The sequence below is a fragment of the Aptenodytes forsteri genome, unplaced genomic scaffold, assembly GCF_000699145.1.
Source record: "Aptenodytes forsteri isolate BGI_AS27 unplaced genomic scaffold, ASM69914v1 Scaffold119, whole genome shotgun sequence".
NCBI lineage: Eukaryota > Metazoa > Chordata > Aves > Sphenisciformes > Spheniscidae > Aptenodytes > Aptenodytes forsteri.
This window is the reverse complement of record NW_008796165.1, coordinates 4,578,874-4,596,509: the sequence shown is the minus strand read 5'-3', so window position 1 is coordinate 4,596,509 and position 17,636 is coordinate 4,578,874. Positions and strand designations below refer to the sequence as shown.

The window sequence follows — 17,636 nt, the reverse complement described above, 5'->3', positions numbered from 1 at the left end:
ACCCGCTTCAACAGGTCCGTGTCTTTCTTATGTTGAGGGCTCCAGAGCTGGACGCAGTACTCCAGGTGGGGTCTCACCAGAGCAGAGTAGAGGGGCAGAATCCCCTCCCTCGACCTGCTGGCCACGCTTCTTTTGAATCAATGTTTTTGTCCTAGAACTCTTCCCTGGTTTATATGAACTAAGTAATATGGAAGAGAGAAGAGATTCCTCTTCGTAGTGTATTTGATAGCCAAAAATCATTGTTATCCTTTGGATGATTAAAAAACCCATCCCTTTGCCAGTTCTCCAAAATACATAGCAACTTTTTACAAGCTATCCATACTGATGGGCCCACAGTTAACTTCAAGATGTTATTGCAAAGATTCTTGTATTTTTGCCATTGATTGTACTGATGTGAATAATAAATATTGCTGACTATTTGAACCTGCTTTTGCTTCTGTGCTGTCCATATCAACTCGTTTTCACAGTCACAGATGCCTTTTGAGGTTTTTATCCTAGTGTGCAGCCACCATTCTGGAGTGTGAGTTTGTCAGTACTTGCTGACTTTCTTCCGTTCCTTAGCTCGGTAGAGGTTACCTGGAGGTAGGCCTGTGTTCTTACCTTAGTGATACTTTTGTACTATTTTAGGAGCCGGAGTTGTGTCACTGTGGTTCAGTTTCCCTGCTTCTAATGCTTGGTGAAGTATCAGTCTGGTTATTTAGGCTTTAAAAATAACTTGCATTGCTGGGCATGGAGTGAAATGCTAACTTTAAATTTCCCCACTCATTTCAGTATTTCTGTGCTCAAATTCTGCTCTTGGCCAGCTATGTAGATCCATCTTGATCAGAAGACTGATGTAAGTGAAGAGCTTTTCACTTACCAAGTCACCAGTAAGTATACCATCCTCATGGTAGCATCACAAAGATTCTAGTGGTCAAATATATACACATATATATAAAATATATATATTAAAAAATTCTAATAGATTTTCCATCAAGAAAATGAGAAACTGACCTTTAATAAAGGGATTATTTTGGCAAAAATGGAACCTCTTTGTCAGCTTGTTAAGGATATTTTGGAATAGAAGACTCCAGCTCTTGCAGCTACATTGGTATGACGGTAAAAAGTAAGGGGATTTAGAGGTTTGGGGTTTTTTTCTCCCTCCCTCTTGCTTCCTATTTCAATTAGCAGATGTGATTCCAGAGGCAGAATAGATTTTAACTGTAATGTAGTAACTTTTTGTTCAGTTACTGATCGTAAGAAACTATGTATGAAAGATCTGCTTTTTTGGTTTTGCTTTTTTCCCCAGGGACCAGGTTAGGGACATTTTAGGAGTGGATGGGGCAGAAGCAGACTAATGGTGTTCATGGAGTACTCTGCTCTGTTTCTGCCATCAACCCCATCTCATATCATCTCCTATCTCCACCTCACTCCCGCATGCAAGCTAAACATGGAGGCCTAAAATGCTTTTCTGCCTCTGATCTACACTTCTACTTGCCCTGGGTGTGGGACGTGCTGGCTTTATCCCATCTTCCCTCAAAACAGATGGTAAGAGCAGGACTGGAAAAGTGAGCTGGGGTTCTGGTTTGCACCATGTGATGTTTACTATAGCCACTTTAATGCAGGTTGGCTGATACACGGTAAGACTATAATTGCTGGGGTTAGGGGAACCAGAGGTTTGGAGCATTTCTTCACTTCCTTGCTAGCTTGTGTCCCATTTAAAGCTCAGTGCTGTTCAAGGCTTGGGTTAGATCTGGTATCAGGGTTATGAAAGGTCTGGTGAATGCTTGTAAATGTTTTTCACTGCTTTGCTGCTTCTCTAAATGCTGACGTGCTGCCATAGTAATGAGTTTTTACCCAAATCAAAGTAAGAAAATAGGGCTGGAAAGGACTCAAGAAATCTCTGTCCTTGTGTCCTAGGCTGCGAGCCTTAGGGCTGCAGCCTGAGAGAACTGATACCTTTTGATTCTGGTAATGTCTTACAGGTGTGTTTTTCTCTTTTTCACAAGTGAAGTGGTGTGCTAACACAGATTCTCCATCTCCTGTGCTGTCTCTTAAATTAGTGTTTCTTCCAATTTTGAGATAGAATTTCAGTCTTTAATATCACTACTGTTTGCATGAAAAAGTATTTATTTGATCTGTACCTTGGGGACTTAATTTAAAACATTCTGTACACAGAAAGCCTTAGCTCATGTCTTAAGTGCTCTCATAGGAGTGCTTGGAGATATTGCTGCGTGTTTGGGAGTGAGCGTGCAGGCAGATTGACTTATTGATGAAATCCACCTTCTTGTGTGCGTGCACACACACACCAGTAAGCAAGCAGTGTGCATATTACATCAACTTCTTTCAAGGAGAATTTTATTTCATCTAATTTCAGACAAATCTAGCACCCTGGGAACACAATACCAACTTTTTTTGTGTGTGCAGTTTTCTCCTGTCAAACCTTCCTTTTTGTGAAATGCCTTGTGATTGACTTTGTTACAATAGGCAGAAGGATGGCTTTTGTCTTTTAACATCCTTTGTCCTGTATTGAACAGTGCTTTAACAGAAAAGAAAAATACTTTTACTTCTCTCTGTGTAATGTAGTTATCAAAAAGGAGTATTTTAGAAATGCCGTGCCCAAGACAGCAGAAGAGAGGCTGTATGTGTTGTGTATAATGTTACAGAAGGGATAGATGAAGTGCCTTACCTCTATGTCTTGAATCAAAATGCAAGTGTAGAAAACTTAAAATACATTTTTAATCTAGCATGGTGCCTAAAACTTTAAGGAAGGTCTTAATGCAGACATAATGTTCTTACCCACCCTATAAGTTCTCCAACAGTCAGTGCAATGAAATAAGCATCTGTGTTTTGACCTTGTTTCTCTTTGTGTTACTGAGCTCATATGAGAGACTTTTGCATTGGTGTGTTTGGTTTGTTTTTTATTTTTAATGTTATCAAACTGCTGAATTTTCTTACAGAAGTGGTAGATTTCAGAGGGCATCAATTTATTATGTCGGACTCTAGCTGCCCCAGGTTTATCCACAGAACAGGAACATGTCCCAGTGAAGTTCTTTTAATGGGAAGCCTGTGTTCAATGTCTAGATGTCCACAGTGGCTGTATAATCTGGATATTAGTTTTATTTGATTTATCAAGGAGACAAAGATTGCAGGCTGAGGCTACAGTTCTTAGTCTTCCCCTTCCTGTCTGGAATTTTCTCCCTTGCAGTCAGACTGAACTGAAAGCAGTTTGGGTAACTGCTGTTAACAGACTAAGAAATATCCAGAGTACCTTCTCTTGCTCTTGTCTAGGAGGGCAGGTATTCCAGATTGATTGAGGAATAACCTGGTTTATGGAAAGATACTTCCAACATCTGAACATCGCTGACATTTGTTAGAAAGCATTTTGTGGTGGAAATGTGCTGCGCTGTATTTAGTAGGGTGGACTCAAATAGCATCCTTCATATTTGCAGCTTCTGGGGAAACTTTTCCAACCACTAGTTATGATTTTGGAAGTGCTTCAGCTTTCCTGATAAGGCCAGATACAGTGTCTTGAAAATAAACTTCCTTAAATCTGCAAATGGTCTCCTGTTTTGTCGATGACTGGCTCATTGAAGCTTCTTCCAACTAGAAATGCTTATAGGAAGTGTAACCTTTGGCTGACAAGACATTCTGCTGAAGTTCACCTACAAGCACATTTTGGCTCTGGAGACAGTGCGTCTAGCCAACAGGAATAATCTCAGCTGTACTGGGCCAGCATGTCAGCTTCCTATCCACAGAACTTGGAATCTCATCTGGGGCAATCTCAGAAATTGAAATCTTATGTTAAGTCTCGCTTGGTAATTGCATTTCCTGGTAGCAGCTGCGTGTATTATCTTTTAGTGAAAATGCTTTCCAACAGTGTTTTGTAGCGGTACTTGGCTTAACCAAGAGGCTTATTATTGCTTGATGCAGCAGCTAAGAAGAATTTTTCCAGGAATTTGGATCATTAGAGGTCTGTTCTATCAATCTATTTTCCAGAGTCTGAAAACTGAGATTTTTGACACAAAGTTTAAATGGTTTCAGTATGTTGCTTGTAAACTCATTAATTCTGTCTTTATCAGTGTATCTGGTTTCTCTTTTCCTGGGTAATAACTTCTAAATATGTGGGGTTTATAAATGTGTCTTTATGTCCCGCTTTCTTCCATGAGATCATGATATTGAGCTTTGTTTTTAATTTCTGATTTAAAGTTAGAAATGTATGTGTGTTTCCCAGCAGAAACCCTAAACGTTGACGAATTTTTGAACTCTTACTCTTGGTAACTTGAGCCAGTGTGTCGTTTCTGCCATTAAGTGTAGGTTCACAAAGGGAATGAATATGTTTCCATTGAGACTTCCCTTGACCAAAATAGGTTGGCAGAAAAAGCTAAGTTCTACCATTCTTTGGGTGACGGTGATGTTTTTCCTGTTTGGTAAAGATGAGACAAATTTAATTTTGCCAAAATTTTGATAAATTCTTAATTGCAGTCATATTTTAGAATTAAGTCAAATACAATGAATTCCTAATTTGAAAGTAATGTAATACACCTTTACAAAGGAAGAGTTGATATATAGATGAAAACATTATTATTTTTAATTACTTAGCCTCAGTTTTTGTTGAATGAAAATACCGCAGTACTGGGTTAACCTTGTGTCATTAGCATGTTTCATAAAAGAGAAAATAATACTTTCAAAAGTTGTCCAGTAGCGGAACTGATATCTTGGATTTTTTTTTTCCCATTTTTGCTTGTGAATAAAGCTATTAACACCATGCCTGATAGCTCTGGAGACTTTCAGAATGCATTAAGGGAGAAACACATTTCTGCTCTGGAGGAGTCTGGATTTCTTAGTCTCAGGAAACTTAATTTGTCAACTTGTTTACAAAATCGTTCATATGCAATTGCTGTATGAAGTGAAACTCAGAAACAGCAATGTTTTGAGTAGATGGTATATCTAAAAGAACCCTTCTTCACTTTCCCTTGAATACCTGGTCATGCCCTATTGTTCTGCATTAAACAAGAGGAATGGGATTTTCACTGTCTCTCAAATTAAAATTTGCATATTTAATTCAGGGAATATTATTTGAGGTGAGAGCAGGCAATAGACGTTCAAGTACAAGTCCTGCTTCTTCTTTGGTTATAAAAACAGATTTCCACAGCTCAGCTTATGCAAAGGACCTTACCTGTATTATTTTTCTTTGGCTGCTTGTAATTTACCAGTCAGCTGTTAGACAAGAGAACAGTGAGGATCATTCATTTCTTCAAAAGCAGCTTAGCTGAACTAGTACTACATGTGTCTTGCATCATTTTGTTTTTAAATTCGGAAGTGTTTGAGGATATAAAAGGTCCTTTTCCTTCAAATTGTTCTCCACAAGATTCCCCTATCACATTTAATGCAATCATGCATTTCTACCCCTTGCTTGCAAAGTGGAAATTTCTGAACATTGTGGAAATGCCAGACAATGTGTTTTTGCTTGTTGAGACCAAAATCTAAATGATAAAACTGACAGTTAGTCTAAAAAGAACCAATACTTCAACTGTGCAGGGAGGGCTCTGAAGTGCATACAATTTAAGTTTTACAGAACTTTCTCATGGGAGATGTTTACCGTTAATACTAATTTGCATTTTGTCACTTTTAAGTTCAGCTTGTATGGTGGTAAAAATGAGCTTTCAGTTGTTCCTCGTATGTTAAATGTATGGCACATTCTCTATCGCCTTCCAGAAAAATCAAGGGTGACAGTCATTACTATTAACAGCAGGAGTCTGAACCCTGTGCAGTGTAGGTAACTTTTTTTGTGGAATATGTGTATACTGGATACTATCAAAACTTGCTTCAATCCAAGTGTTGGAAATAGGGGCTTGGGGAGGGGAAGTACACTGCACGTATGTGCCCTCATATTCCTGAGTGGTTAGGAATGGGTTAGGAAGAAACATCTTTATGCTTAAGCAGCAAAATGCAAAGGGAAGTAATTTGCTATTTATGCAGACCAACAGTGGATTACTTGGCTTAAACTTCCTTAAAACAGAACTCTGAGACTATTCCTTTCTGCGTAAATCATTATATGCTGGCCTTTGCTTATAGTCAAATTAGTAACTTTCCATCTTGAGTTTGAGCTGTCTCCTGTGCTCGCTTGGAAATGCTAATTCAAATTACATTATAGTGTAGACACATGATTTTGTTTTGTGCTGAGATGTTTAAATAATCAACCTTGAGGTCTGCAGTATCTGTGAGGCTGAATTTTTTCATTTTCCTTCTTTCTTGGCATATCCAGTACTTCTTACTATCTTAGTTTCTTTAAAGAAAAAAAAAAAAAAGAAGAGGGGGGGAAAAAAGCCCAAACCACTTTTCTTTTCTTGTTTCTTGTAGGTTTATGGGTGTCTGTGTGCATCAAGGACAGCTGCACGCACTTACTGAGGTAAGACTATTTCATGATATACATACTCAATATGAAACAGTTCTCAGGCCAGGTTCTGCAACTGCTGTTTACCTTGAGTGATAGTTTCTTTTATGGTGACTAGTGAGTTAATCACATGCTACTTGCTACGCAGTGGGAAGACTGCAGAATCAGGCCTCAGAACTGTACTTTGCTCATAGCCCTTGTATGTTTTTTCTCATCAGAAGTGCTTATTAGGATGAAAAAAAATCACAGTAGGAACATAAAATTTCAGTGATAATATTCTAAATGAGAGATGTGGATTACCGTTGAGCTGCCCCTAAATATTATTTGTTTCAGTGACATTGCATTGTATTTAAGCCTTATTTATACTCCAGATGTATGTATGTTTCACAGGTGAATCAGGGATGTTTCAGCTGGGTGATATTAGTGTATTCAGTCCCTACCACTTTCTTATTTGGAATAACATCAAGATTACAGCTTAATCTGGGTCCCATAAAAAGGAATTATTCCATTGCCCGTATACCCTGGCCAAGATCTAGGTATCAAATGAGAAACTGAAGTTTCCGTTCATGTGAGTCTTCCCACCAAGTCTTACTGGGTTGTATGTTTAATCCCCTTGTAAACTGCTCAGGAAAAACAAGAAGGGAGTATTCTCTTGTTAGGAATAGCGTTGCCTGTTTTGAGTCAAAATCAATAAAATCTTTTTCCTGCTGTTTTAGTTTGAATACAGATTGAGGGGAAACTCATGTTTTGTAAAGTTAATGTTTCTTATTTACTTCTATTTTGTAGGAACTGCTCAATTAAAAGATTAACCCTTTCCCACCCCACCCCCCAAAGACAAGTATGTTATTAATTAGCAATTAAAACAGGTTCCTGGTATGCTTGCCAAGAACTACTGTAAAATGAGAAGATGGGATAGCTGTATGCCAATTATCAGGACACGTGTGGCCATCACTTTCTGTAACTTTCATATGCAGCTCTGAGGCAAAAATGCATATATGTGGGCACATATATACATTTCTTCACCTTCTGGGGTGACAATTCTGCAATTCTAGTTCTAGCTGCTATTAGAGTGATGCACACTAGTTGACAGTGGCCGTATTTCTAGTGTAAGAGCAAAGGTAAAGACACTTCCAGAAATTTCAAGATACAGCACATGTGAGGGGTCCTTTGATATGAGAGGGACAGTTTATTTGATCTTTTCCTTCCCTCCCCCCGTGCTTAGTAGAGGAAACGTTTCTGAGATTTGGCATTAGATGGCTGATCAAGTCCTTCAGGCAGGCTTTGCTAACATTATTGCCAATTTCTTTTGGACCTCTGATCAATTAAAACAGGGAGGTTTCAGGCCCTTCCACTCACTAAACACGTCCTAGAAGAGGTGGAGCTTCCTAACGCTTTGTTGTACTAAATCTTGGCAGATCTTCCTCAGTGTGTTTTTTTGGTTTTGTTTGTTTGTTTGTTTTTTTCCCCTGTTCATCTCAGTTGCTTGCCATTTAAATGTCCCTCCCCACCCAGAAAGCCAAGAATATGAAACCAGCACAGATGCTTCCTCATGGAGAGCTAACTTTGTAGCTGCTTGCTTTGTTCAGCTATTTTTGAGTTCTTGGCAAGCAAATAAATCTAAGAAAGACTTCAAAGAATAACTTTTTATAGTTATAATTTAGAATAACAGAAGAGATTCCTGAAACATCTTGAGACCAAAGAGGAAAAGTTTTAGGCTGAAGAAGGTTGCTGCAAAATGTTGTGAAACAGAATAGCTTTAGTGACACATTATAAAAGTACATGTAGTGATCACTGCTTTTCTTATGTGGACCAAGGTGGACATTTAATGCCTTCAATAGGAAAAAAACACGACCGAAGGCCATCATAAGTTGATGTTGTAGGGAATCCACACACAATTTTGTCCAATACAGTAGTTGCGCTTTGGTTTTACAGAGCTTTTAAAAGTTAAGAGCTGCGTATGTTCCAAGTGGTGGAATTAGTTGTGTTTTCTGGCAACAGTAGTGGCATTTTTCATCTTGAAGTGTGTGTAGAGTAATAGTTGAGTTCTGAAGACTTCTGGAGGTTAGAGAAGGGGGCTGAAATGGCTAGCTGAAGGAATTATTAGTAAGACGGACATGGTGAATCACCAGTTCAAATATAGCCCAGGAGGATAAACAAATCAGCCACTGTCTCGTGGCTTTTTTCAGCTTATGGTCCAAAAAGGTGGTCTCTCAGCTTCCAGTGCTCAACATAATTGATACTAGCCTGATGCTACTAGCACTTAGAGAACTTCTGCCAGGGTTTCACTTCTTTGGAGATGAAACTGTTGATTCAGAGGCCCATTGCTCAATAGGTGTCCGAGTCACTGCAAGGAGAATGCTCTCTTGCACTAGCCTATGCTGGACCTGTTCTGTAAGGAGCTTAATTACCCCTTCTTGTGTTTTGAGAGTACAGTTAATGATATGCCTAAGTAGAAGGGATACAGCATCACTTGGAGCTTATGTCTGAGGGCGCGATGGGAAATCATGTTTATTTATATGTATATGTTTCCATGACAGAAGAAGTTGAGAACTTGTGGGAAATGTTCGGTGAATGGATTTAGACAACTTGTGCTTAATAGCCTCCTGTGCTATTAACAGGCAGGGCAATAACCACAAATGGTGTTAGAGGAGCCTTGAGGATTTTATAAGCCTGTTAAAGGGCTACATTAGTAATATACAGCACTTTGTTATTGGAAGGCAGAGTCTGAAGTGTTACAGATTTCTTTTCTTGCATGTTTGAACACACGGGAGGCTAAAAACAGTGGGTCATGCAGAGTAGGTTTTTTGCTTGAGGAAGGTGTTGATCGTATGTAGGCCTTGGGTTTTTCCCTTTTGGCAGCATTTTACATTGTTTTAATTGTCCTCTCTCAAGTGGCTTTTGTTTTTAAAACTGTTGGGCAAGAAGCAGTTTCTGTTTATTTTGGTTTGTTTTTTTCAAAATAAGAATGGAATTGTTTAATTATAGACTGCGCTAGGACTTTGGCCTTGTTCTGAATCCGCGGTCTTATCAGTTTTGAAAATCCAATATTGTTTTCAAAGTTCAATGTAAGCCAGAAGCTATGGCATATGCCTCTTCTGAAGTAGTTCAGTATCTATCCTTAGAGTCATAGAATGGCTTAGGCTGGCAGGGACCTCTATCCTTGCAAGCACATAGTTAAGAAACATTTCAGGTAAGTGAAGTAGCTTTAATGGGTGTACCACTCAGATGAGTTGGTGCCACTAACTTTGAGCTGATAGGCACAGATTTGCTGTGCTCATTTTCTGTAAAACCAGGAACTGGGTATTCCTTTCTCAGTATTCAGCTCTAATTTGTAGCTAGTGGTTTGTTTCTGTAGCTACAAGAATCTGCAGGGCTTCCTGCTGTACTTGCATGCCTCTCCAGCCTAATTTCAGACTCTCCTTCAAGCCTGTCTCTTTTCCGGCCACCTTCCTAATCTGACAACTCTCTATTTGCTTCCATTTCTTAATTTGCTGGCACACAGCATCCTCAGACTTGGAGAAACTTGCATACTAGTACAGGCTCTGGTGTCAGTTAGCATGAGATGCTGCTGAGCATTCAGAAACCAGATCTGAGCCACTGCCAGGAGGTTAGCAGACAGCATACGCTCCAGGGGGACATGAAGCTGTGAGCCAGTTAGTGTGGAGCAGCCATGGATTAATAGCAGTAGCGTACAATCTTATCCCATACACATTTACCATGGAATGGATGCATCAGCAAGCACCCATTTTAGATAGGAGGCAAACAAATTTATTTGTGCTTTGCAGGTTCTATAGGCCTGTGCTATTACACTGAGGCAGATAACATACATACAGTCTAGTATATAAAAGCCACTTAATACCTTTTTGCGGATCTTAAATTATTTGTTGTACTCTGTTAAGCAGGTTTATCTGAATTTCTAAGAGGGAGGTCAGGCTAAAATGTTGTTATAATTAGATGTATATATATGCACAGAACGAGTCATACAGCTTGATAATTCCTTCTTGAAGGAAATGAAAACCCTGACAGCTGTGTGTATAGAAGATGAGGAAGGGAGAGTTATTATGTGTTGATTGGCATATCTTGAAATTGCAGTGCTTCACAGACAACAGCTAGTTGTTACAACAGAAGTTTTATGGCTATTAATTCATACTGGATGATAGTAAAAAAGTGCACAAATGCTCTACTGCCACAATCTGAAGCTGTAGCTTTACTTGCTCAGTGTGGGATCTGACAGGCATTGGAGCTTTCTCAGGCAGAGAACAGGGCTGTTGCAGTGTGATAGGAACATTTGGTCCGTAATGGAGGGGTGGACAGTATTGATCCAGCCAGCAGCTGGATCTGCTGTCTGCCTGACATGCCTCTCCTGCAGTCTTTCAGTCTTTCTCCTTGCTGGTATACTACCTAGTCAGTCCTTCTGATTCCATCCCAAGTATCTGGTGTGGTATCAGATGTTTCATGGGTCTAAGAGTATATTTGGGCAGCCTTGGGTTTAAGGTGCTATATACGTGGCATTGGAACAATAGTGAGATAACTGTAAGGGGTGAGCCAGCCTTTCTGTGCACCTGGCTCCTCCAGTGCATCCCATTCGGTGAGTTCTCCTTATCAGCGAGCGGCCTCATGTACTGCACCTTGCAGGTGCTGTGTGCAGGGGTGCATGAAAGTGCCTTGAAGTCTAAAATGTTTCCTGGGTGCTCAGAGTGGTGTTGTCTGCAATAATGCATGCTGGCAATGTATAGTATGGACAAGAAGTTTAATGCAGATGTATGTGGCAGAAAGTGCTGTAAGAAAAATATTGACTGCTGCTTTAACTTTTTTTTTTAAGAGAATCCACAGAATTCTTTGAACTCGCGCACATTTTCAGTTCAATTAATTTTTTTTATAGCTGTGTCATAAACCCCAGGAAAAAATTTACTACGGAAATTCTTCCAGACATGTTAATTTTTATCTTGGGCAAGATAACTGCTATTGGACAATTTTGACATGTTGCACCATAATAGCTTACTGAATTTGACACTGCTGTTTTTACCATCAACCACAATTCATTGTTTTGAGACAAGAATGCTGTTATGTAGCAGTTTGGAAATGACTTTTTTTTTTTCCCTTCCTTCCTTGCACAGTGTATCCCTTTTGTACTCCTAAAGCTCATCTTAATGAAAGAGCTTGTGGCTGAAGAGAGAGGGTTTTTTTCAATAAGTTCCTCTGTGATAACTGAAAATTTTCCTTCTCTGCTTTTCCTCCCAACAGCAATAATTTAAGTAAACTATAAATGCAATTAGTGGAGTTTCAGGCCTTTGGAGACCTTCCTTTTTTAGTGTTGTTTTTTTTTTACTTTTAGAGATAGCACTGATTGGGAAGAAAAAATATTGAAAGCTTAAAATTCTCAGAATTGTTACAATTGTGCTGAATTATCCTTTTACAAGGAAGGGAAAGTAAGTTTTTCAAGCGAGAAGGTCCTTCTGATACACAGCTTTCACAAGCAGAATCTATCATTAAAAATATTTAATTTTCCTTCTTTCTTTTTTCCTCCCCTCAGTTCTTAGGCACCTTTCTATGGAGAGCCTTTGACCCTGGAATGGAGAAAACCAGACAGACATCACTTAGGTCTCCTCTTCTAAACCTTTATGCTACAGCAAAAATTGTAGGCATACATTGCCTTCCAGATGGCAATTGCACACTTTTGAGCATTTTAAAAAGCCCTGGAACACCATTCCTTCCCTGCTCCCTCCTCCCCCTATCCCCTGTAACACTTGCTAATCCCTACTGTTATTCCACCAGTGTGATTCATATTGTTTGAATAACTTTAGTTTTACTCGTGTAGCACTGCAAATATTTAACTCAGCTTTCGTGATCACAGTAGGCTAGCCTGTCAACCCTAGAGAACTTAGTGTCTTTAGAACTGTAGTTCCTATTATCAGTCATTCTGCAAATATTCCATACGACAAAGGATTTGTTCCCAGTTTAGGTATTACCTGTTTACCAGCTCAGGTTTAGTTCCTGGATAAGATGGCTCTGGTGGTTGTCCCTCAAAAAAGAGAATAGCTGCAGTGCTAAGTTGATTAGGCTGAGCTTGGAGACAACTGAAGAGAAGATGAAAGTTGTGTTAAAGGTGGCACCAAGTAGAAAATTAAAAGAAATGAAGGGACTCTCAGCTTCATCCTGTTAGAAAATGATACTCATCTGCTGGATACTACCGTCCAATTTCTAGCAAAAAAACTATTAGAGAATTATTAGGGAAGCCCTTTACTTAATGTAAGATTCCAGGTTTAGGTATTACTTAATGTGTACAGTCAAGCCATACTGATTAGAGGCTTCCAGATCAGTTTGTATTCCTTAATATCTTGTGCTTTTCATTAGCTACCCTTGCTTCTTGAAATCTTCCTTAGGCACTTTATATAGTCTTTCTGACTGTAGTATTGAAAACAGAAAACTCAAGAGGAGGAGCAAAATAGCAGAGGGGTGGGGAAACTCTAGAGGTGTTTTGGTCCTTTGTCTCTCCTCAGATTTCGTCCCTAATTCTGGTCCAATTTGGTCTCATTTGCATACGTAAAGCATCTTACTTAAGTGCATTAGAGGTCTCAGGCAGTATGTCAAGTTATTTACTTTATGGTCTTGTGGAACTGGCAACTGCTGTGACTTTCTGGAGGAATGAAATGAGCAACTGCGCAAACTTTCTCTTGGATGTTTTTGTTGACAACTCTGAGAATATACCTGTTAATTCTAAACGTCTTTGATTTAGGGGAATGAGTCTTGATACAGAGTAGTGTAAAAAAGATGGAATTTACTTTGAAGTAACTTTAAAAAAAGATGAGCGTGCTATGATAACAAAGGATATCTTTCAGACTTTCAGCAGCCAAGAGCTGGCATTTTTAAATGCCTCCTGGCTCTAGGATGCTGCAGAAGGACTGCTGTTTAAACTTTGTAAGAACTCTAAGTATGTGTAAAATTCTGCAGATTAAATTGATCCTTATGATCTCTCAGCCAATGAATAGCATGACTTGTGGATTAATACTGTAATAAATCTCTACTTGCATGCTTTATTCTTTTTGTCCTTAGTTCGGATATTTTTCGTAGCATTCGTTAGAGCTACAGCTTCATTTTATATACTTCCCTGGGAATAGGAAGAAGAGGAGTTCTTTCAGTGGTGCTGTACTGGTGCCAGTGCTGGAAAGTATAACGTGTAGAGGCAATCTGTGCCTTTGCAGGTATAAAACCCAAGTACCAGAAGTGCAAGTTTAGCCTTACCGAAAGTATGTCAGAGGCGTGGGGTCCTCTGTTAAACTATGGTTACTTTGTACCCTTCCTGGTATGGACTTGGGTATTAGAACTGAATATATTTAATTCCAGGAAGGTATGCTTTGATGACAAGAATGGTTATGTGGTATAAAACTAGAGTACCTATTGCTATTATTTGCTTGCCCCTTTTGCTGCTTTTGTTGTAGGACTGGAAGTCCAGCCAGCACACATCTGTGTTATTTCCTCTGTTAATTTGGTTGTTTGGGTTCATTAGCTTTTCCCTTACAGGAGTCATTAAGAGTCAGGCCTTGCATATACTTGCTTCGGGGTCAAGAGAAAACCATTCATCTGGACCCCAGGGATTTGACCTCTAGAGAAGAGTAATGGTAACCTTGTCTGATGCAGCAGTAGTTGCACTCCCCCTTAATGACTGAGGACTGTGTGAGAAGTTTGCCGTAGGACCTCAGGAGAAGAGTAAGGGTCATGGCAGCAGAAGTAGGGTTTAAAACAGGGCGGGAAATAACTCAGGTGTTAGGAAGACTAGGCTAGTCTGTAATGTAAAAGGTGAGAAATCATTCCATTTCATTGCAACTGTTTTTTTCAGCACTAAAATAGAATGAATGCATCACATAAGATGTCTGTTAGGACTGTTCACTATCTGCATAGTGCTTTATGTTTCTGTTCTTAAGAAAAAGCACTTATTATCTCACCACAGAAAAATTGTTGCAAGCTAATAGATGCTTTGAAATATCTACTAATTCTATCATCCTTTTTTAAAATACATAAAACTCTGGAGTCTTTTAGTTTTTACTTTGGGGAATAGAGTTAAGGTGAACCTACAAGATGCAAAAATCTCTGTTACTGTGTGCCTGCTGACTGGCACATGCGAATATTGGCTCAATCTTTTTGGGTTAAAAAACCCAACCAACTGAATGTGTACAGAAGGACAAGTCTATTGCCAGCACTTTCTACTTCATAGCGCATGAACACCAGGGCTAAGTTAGGAAGAACTGAAAGTATCACCTTTGTTGTTGCATAGAGCATCTATCTTGCTGAAAGGAAACAGACGTAGGTAAATAGGGACTTTTCTCAGAGCCAAAAACTTAGGAAGCTTCTGTTTATATTCCAGAATGAATGTGTTTATAACATGGCAAACCAAGTCTCTAGCAATATCTTTTTGAAATTTTAAAGATCCTGAATCTTTAAAGTGATAAGCCTTGGGATGTACTTCAGATTTCTTGTATCAAAGTATCATTTTTAGCTTTTGCTTAAATTATTATGACATTAAAAAAAAAGATATATCTATAAATTTGAGTATTAGGTACTTGTATGTGTGTATGTATCTGAAATAAGTTATTTTAATAGCTTTGTCGAGGACCACATGTAGGCCTTGTGCTTTTTCTTGTTCCTGAGTAGCTTGCAGAATGATTCCTGGTACATCTTTGATCGTTTTGAAATGCAGTTGGTTTTGTTTTTTTTTTTTTATAAACTTGTTTCAATGCAGACACTTCCCTTCATCTCTTGATTGTTCATAATAGAATTTTAAAAACACTTGTCAACACTTGAGCCGTATTTGGTCTTCGTTTTGCACTCTCCACAGCATATGGACTGTCAGTTTCAGTTTTGCTCTAACAGTTCACTTAGGTTCTCAGTTTAATTTATAAAAAGTAGCTGAACGCACTCTCAGCAAATGTAGATTGATGCTTGATGACCAGCTCTACCTCATCCTTTCTCTGTGCTATACAAGACATCATATTGTTTCATCTTCAAAGCGGTGTCCTTTTCTCCCATGGATTAATTCTCTGTGGAGGAGTACAGCATGTCTCTCCTCAGCTTGAGAGATCCATATATGAAAGGCTTAATGTATCTGACACTTCCCAGCTTGCAGAATTGAAGAGACCCATTCCTGTGCCATTGATCCTTGTCAAGAAGCATGGGTAGCTCTAGAAGAATCTATGCCCTAATGCAATATTAACTGGAGAGTGCTAGACTAACCAACTGTATTGGTTTGGGGGGAGGGGTGTCTGCCCTAACAATATTTTTTGAAAGGGTGCATGAAAAAGGACAAAAAATAAAAATCCTGTTTCCAGTAATGATTCAGTCTAGATTATCTAGAGTGAGGGTTAGAAGGATGTGAGCACCATCATGCTGTTTTATCAGCTAAAGATGTCTCATTTTTGTTGAAATAATGTTGTAGGCACTTGTACTGAGCCTAGATGATTGGTTATTCCAACAGCTGAAGAGTTGCAGACTCTGGTACCCATCACTGTACCTTGTACGTGAGATTTGAGTTAGGCTGATTGAAGGTAGAAGTAAACCTGAGTCATCTGTATGTACCAGTGGATACAAAATTAAATCTAAACATGGTACATGTAATAAGTAAATTAGACTGTTCAAAGTAAGTAGAGTTTAAAAAGCTTGTAGAAAAGGGAGGGTAGTGTTGCTATTTGTTTAAACCTTATGCTATAACTTTAAGGCTTCATAAATTATTTTGTAACACAAAAAAGCAGTGTGTCTAAGACAGTGAAGTTATTTCACAGAAGTTAAGACAGAGTACATATTCTTTACTTTGTTTATATTATTTTCCTTGGGAACCAAATATTTTTGTGAATTAGTTAAAAGGAAAAAAGACTTCAGTCCCTAACACAGCTTGATGTGCTGCACATACCAAAAAAGTCCATTTAAAATCGCACAAGGGGGCCTGGCTTTCAATGACAGGAGGCAGGAAATTTAGTGTTCTGGCTGAAATTCCATCTCCAGTTCATACTCTTGCTGCCTGATGTTGTGGCATATGTGGTGTGCTTGACCCTTTAGTTCTTTCTCCAGCAAAAATCATACAGGCCTCCACAGGAGTTTCAGCTAAGTCTATCTGATTTGTAGCTTTGCAATTTTGAGTGCTTAAATATCAAGACTCAGGTTCTTGGAAAGCATGTAAAGGACCTTATTTAAGTTAGGTGATCTTTCTGTTTCTTTTCCTACATCTGATGGCTGTTTACTTTTTCATGAATGAAAGCTAACCATCTTGTGTGATTGCAGTGATCAAAGACCTAGGGTTTCCAAAAAAACACTAAACAAAAGAGGAATTTTTTTTTAAACTTAGTTTTTGGGTTGGTTATACCAAGTTAGCCCTACAGAATGCAGGGGCCCCTGTGGCATAGTTTGATAGACGTTAAACGCTGCTGTACCCGGTCGCAACACTTGTTCTGAGGACAGGAGGAAGCTTTAATTACTGAATTTGTGTGTGTTTTCCTGTGGCTGTATGCCTGATTATGATTTGACCAATTCCCTCAAAATGCATCTTTTTAAAGAGAGTGATTTCCTATCATGTACATGTGCAGAATTAGAATAATAAGTAAGAGAGGTTCAAGTGGGTCCTTGCTTTACAGAAAGGTGGAGTTGATTCTCAAAAAGCTGCAGTAAAAAGCTCAATTGTGGGAAACAGAAAGCTGACAAAAATGTTGGCTTACGGAGGATGCAAGCTGGCCTTACAGCCTGTCTCTCAGGAGGGAAGTGCTGGCAGATCAGTTAAAGGAAAAACCTACTGTGGGTTGGTGGTGACAGGTAAATTAAACACATTGGGGACAACTCTACAAAGTCTCTCCTTTTACCAAAAGCAGACAAGCAATGAAAGTTGTGTAAGCACTGCATTGTGCTGAAGGCACAGGGAAACTGCTAGATGCGTTTCCAATATGTGGTTAGGCAAGGAAAGAAGGGTGGGTTCTCACAGAGAAGAAAGTTCAGAAGTAAAAAGTACTATAATCAGAGACACTAAAGAAATCCTCATGTAAAGACAGTAGACAAGACTTTGAAAATACAAGTCTAACTTTAGGTGCCCAGTCTATATTTATGCTTGCAGGTGCTAGATCAGAAGTGATGAGCAACCAGTTATTTCAGTGAGAACTTCTGGACGTGCAAGCTTTTGAATTCTAGTCTTTTTCTTAAATGCCTGTGTATTAGCTTAAGTGCTCATGGTTAAACTTCCTTTTCTCCCCCCCTTTCTTTTCTTTTCTTTTTTTTTTTTTTTTTT

The 17,636-nt window shown here is 38.9% G+C and overlaps 1 protein-coding gene across 2 annotated transcripts in view; it reads left to right on the top strand.

Annotated features, from left to right (window-relative positions):
* TESK2 (testis-specific kinase 2) overlaps positions 1-17,636 on the top strand; it is a 78,036-nt gene that overhangs the window by 26,036 nt on the left and 34,364 nt on the right. For both annotated transcript variants that reach the window (XM_009287301.2, XM_009287300.2), the window contains exon 3: positions 6,343-6,391. In XM_009287301.2, coding sequence (XP_009285576.1) covers positions 6,343-6,391 — 49 coding nt within the window. The remainder of the gene's footprint in view (positions 1-6,342; positions 6,392-17,636) is intronic.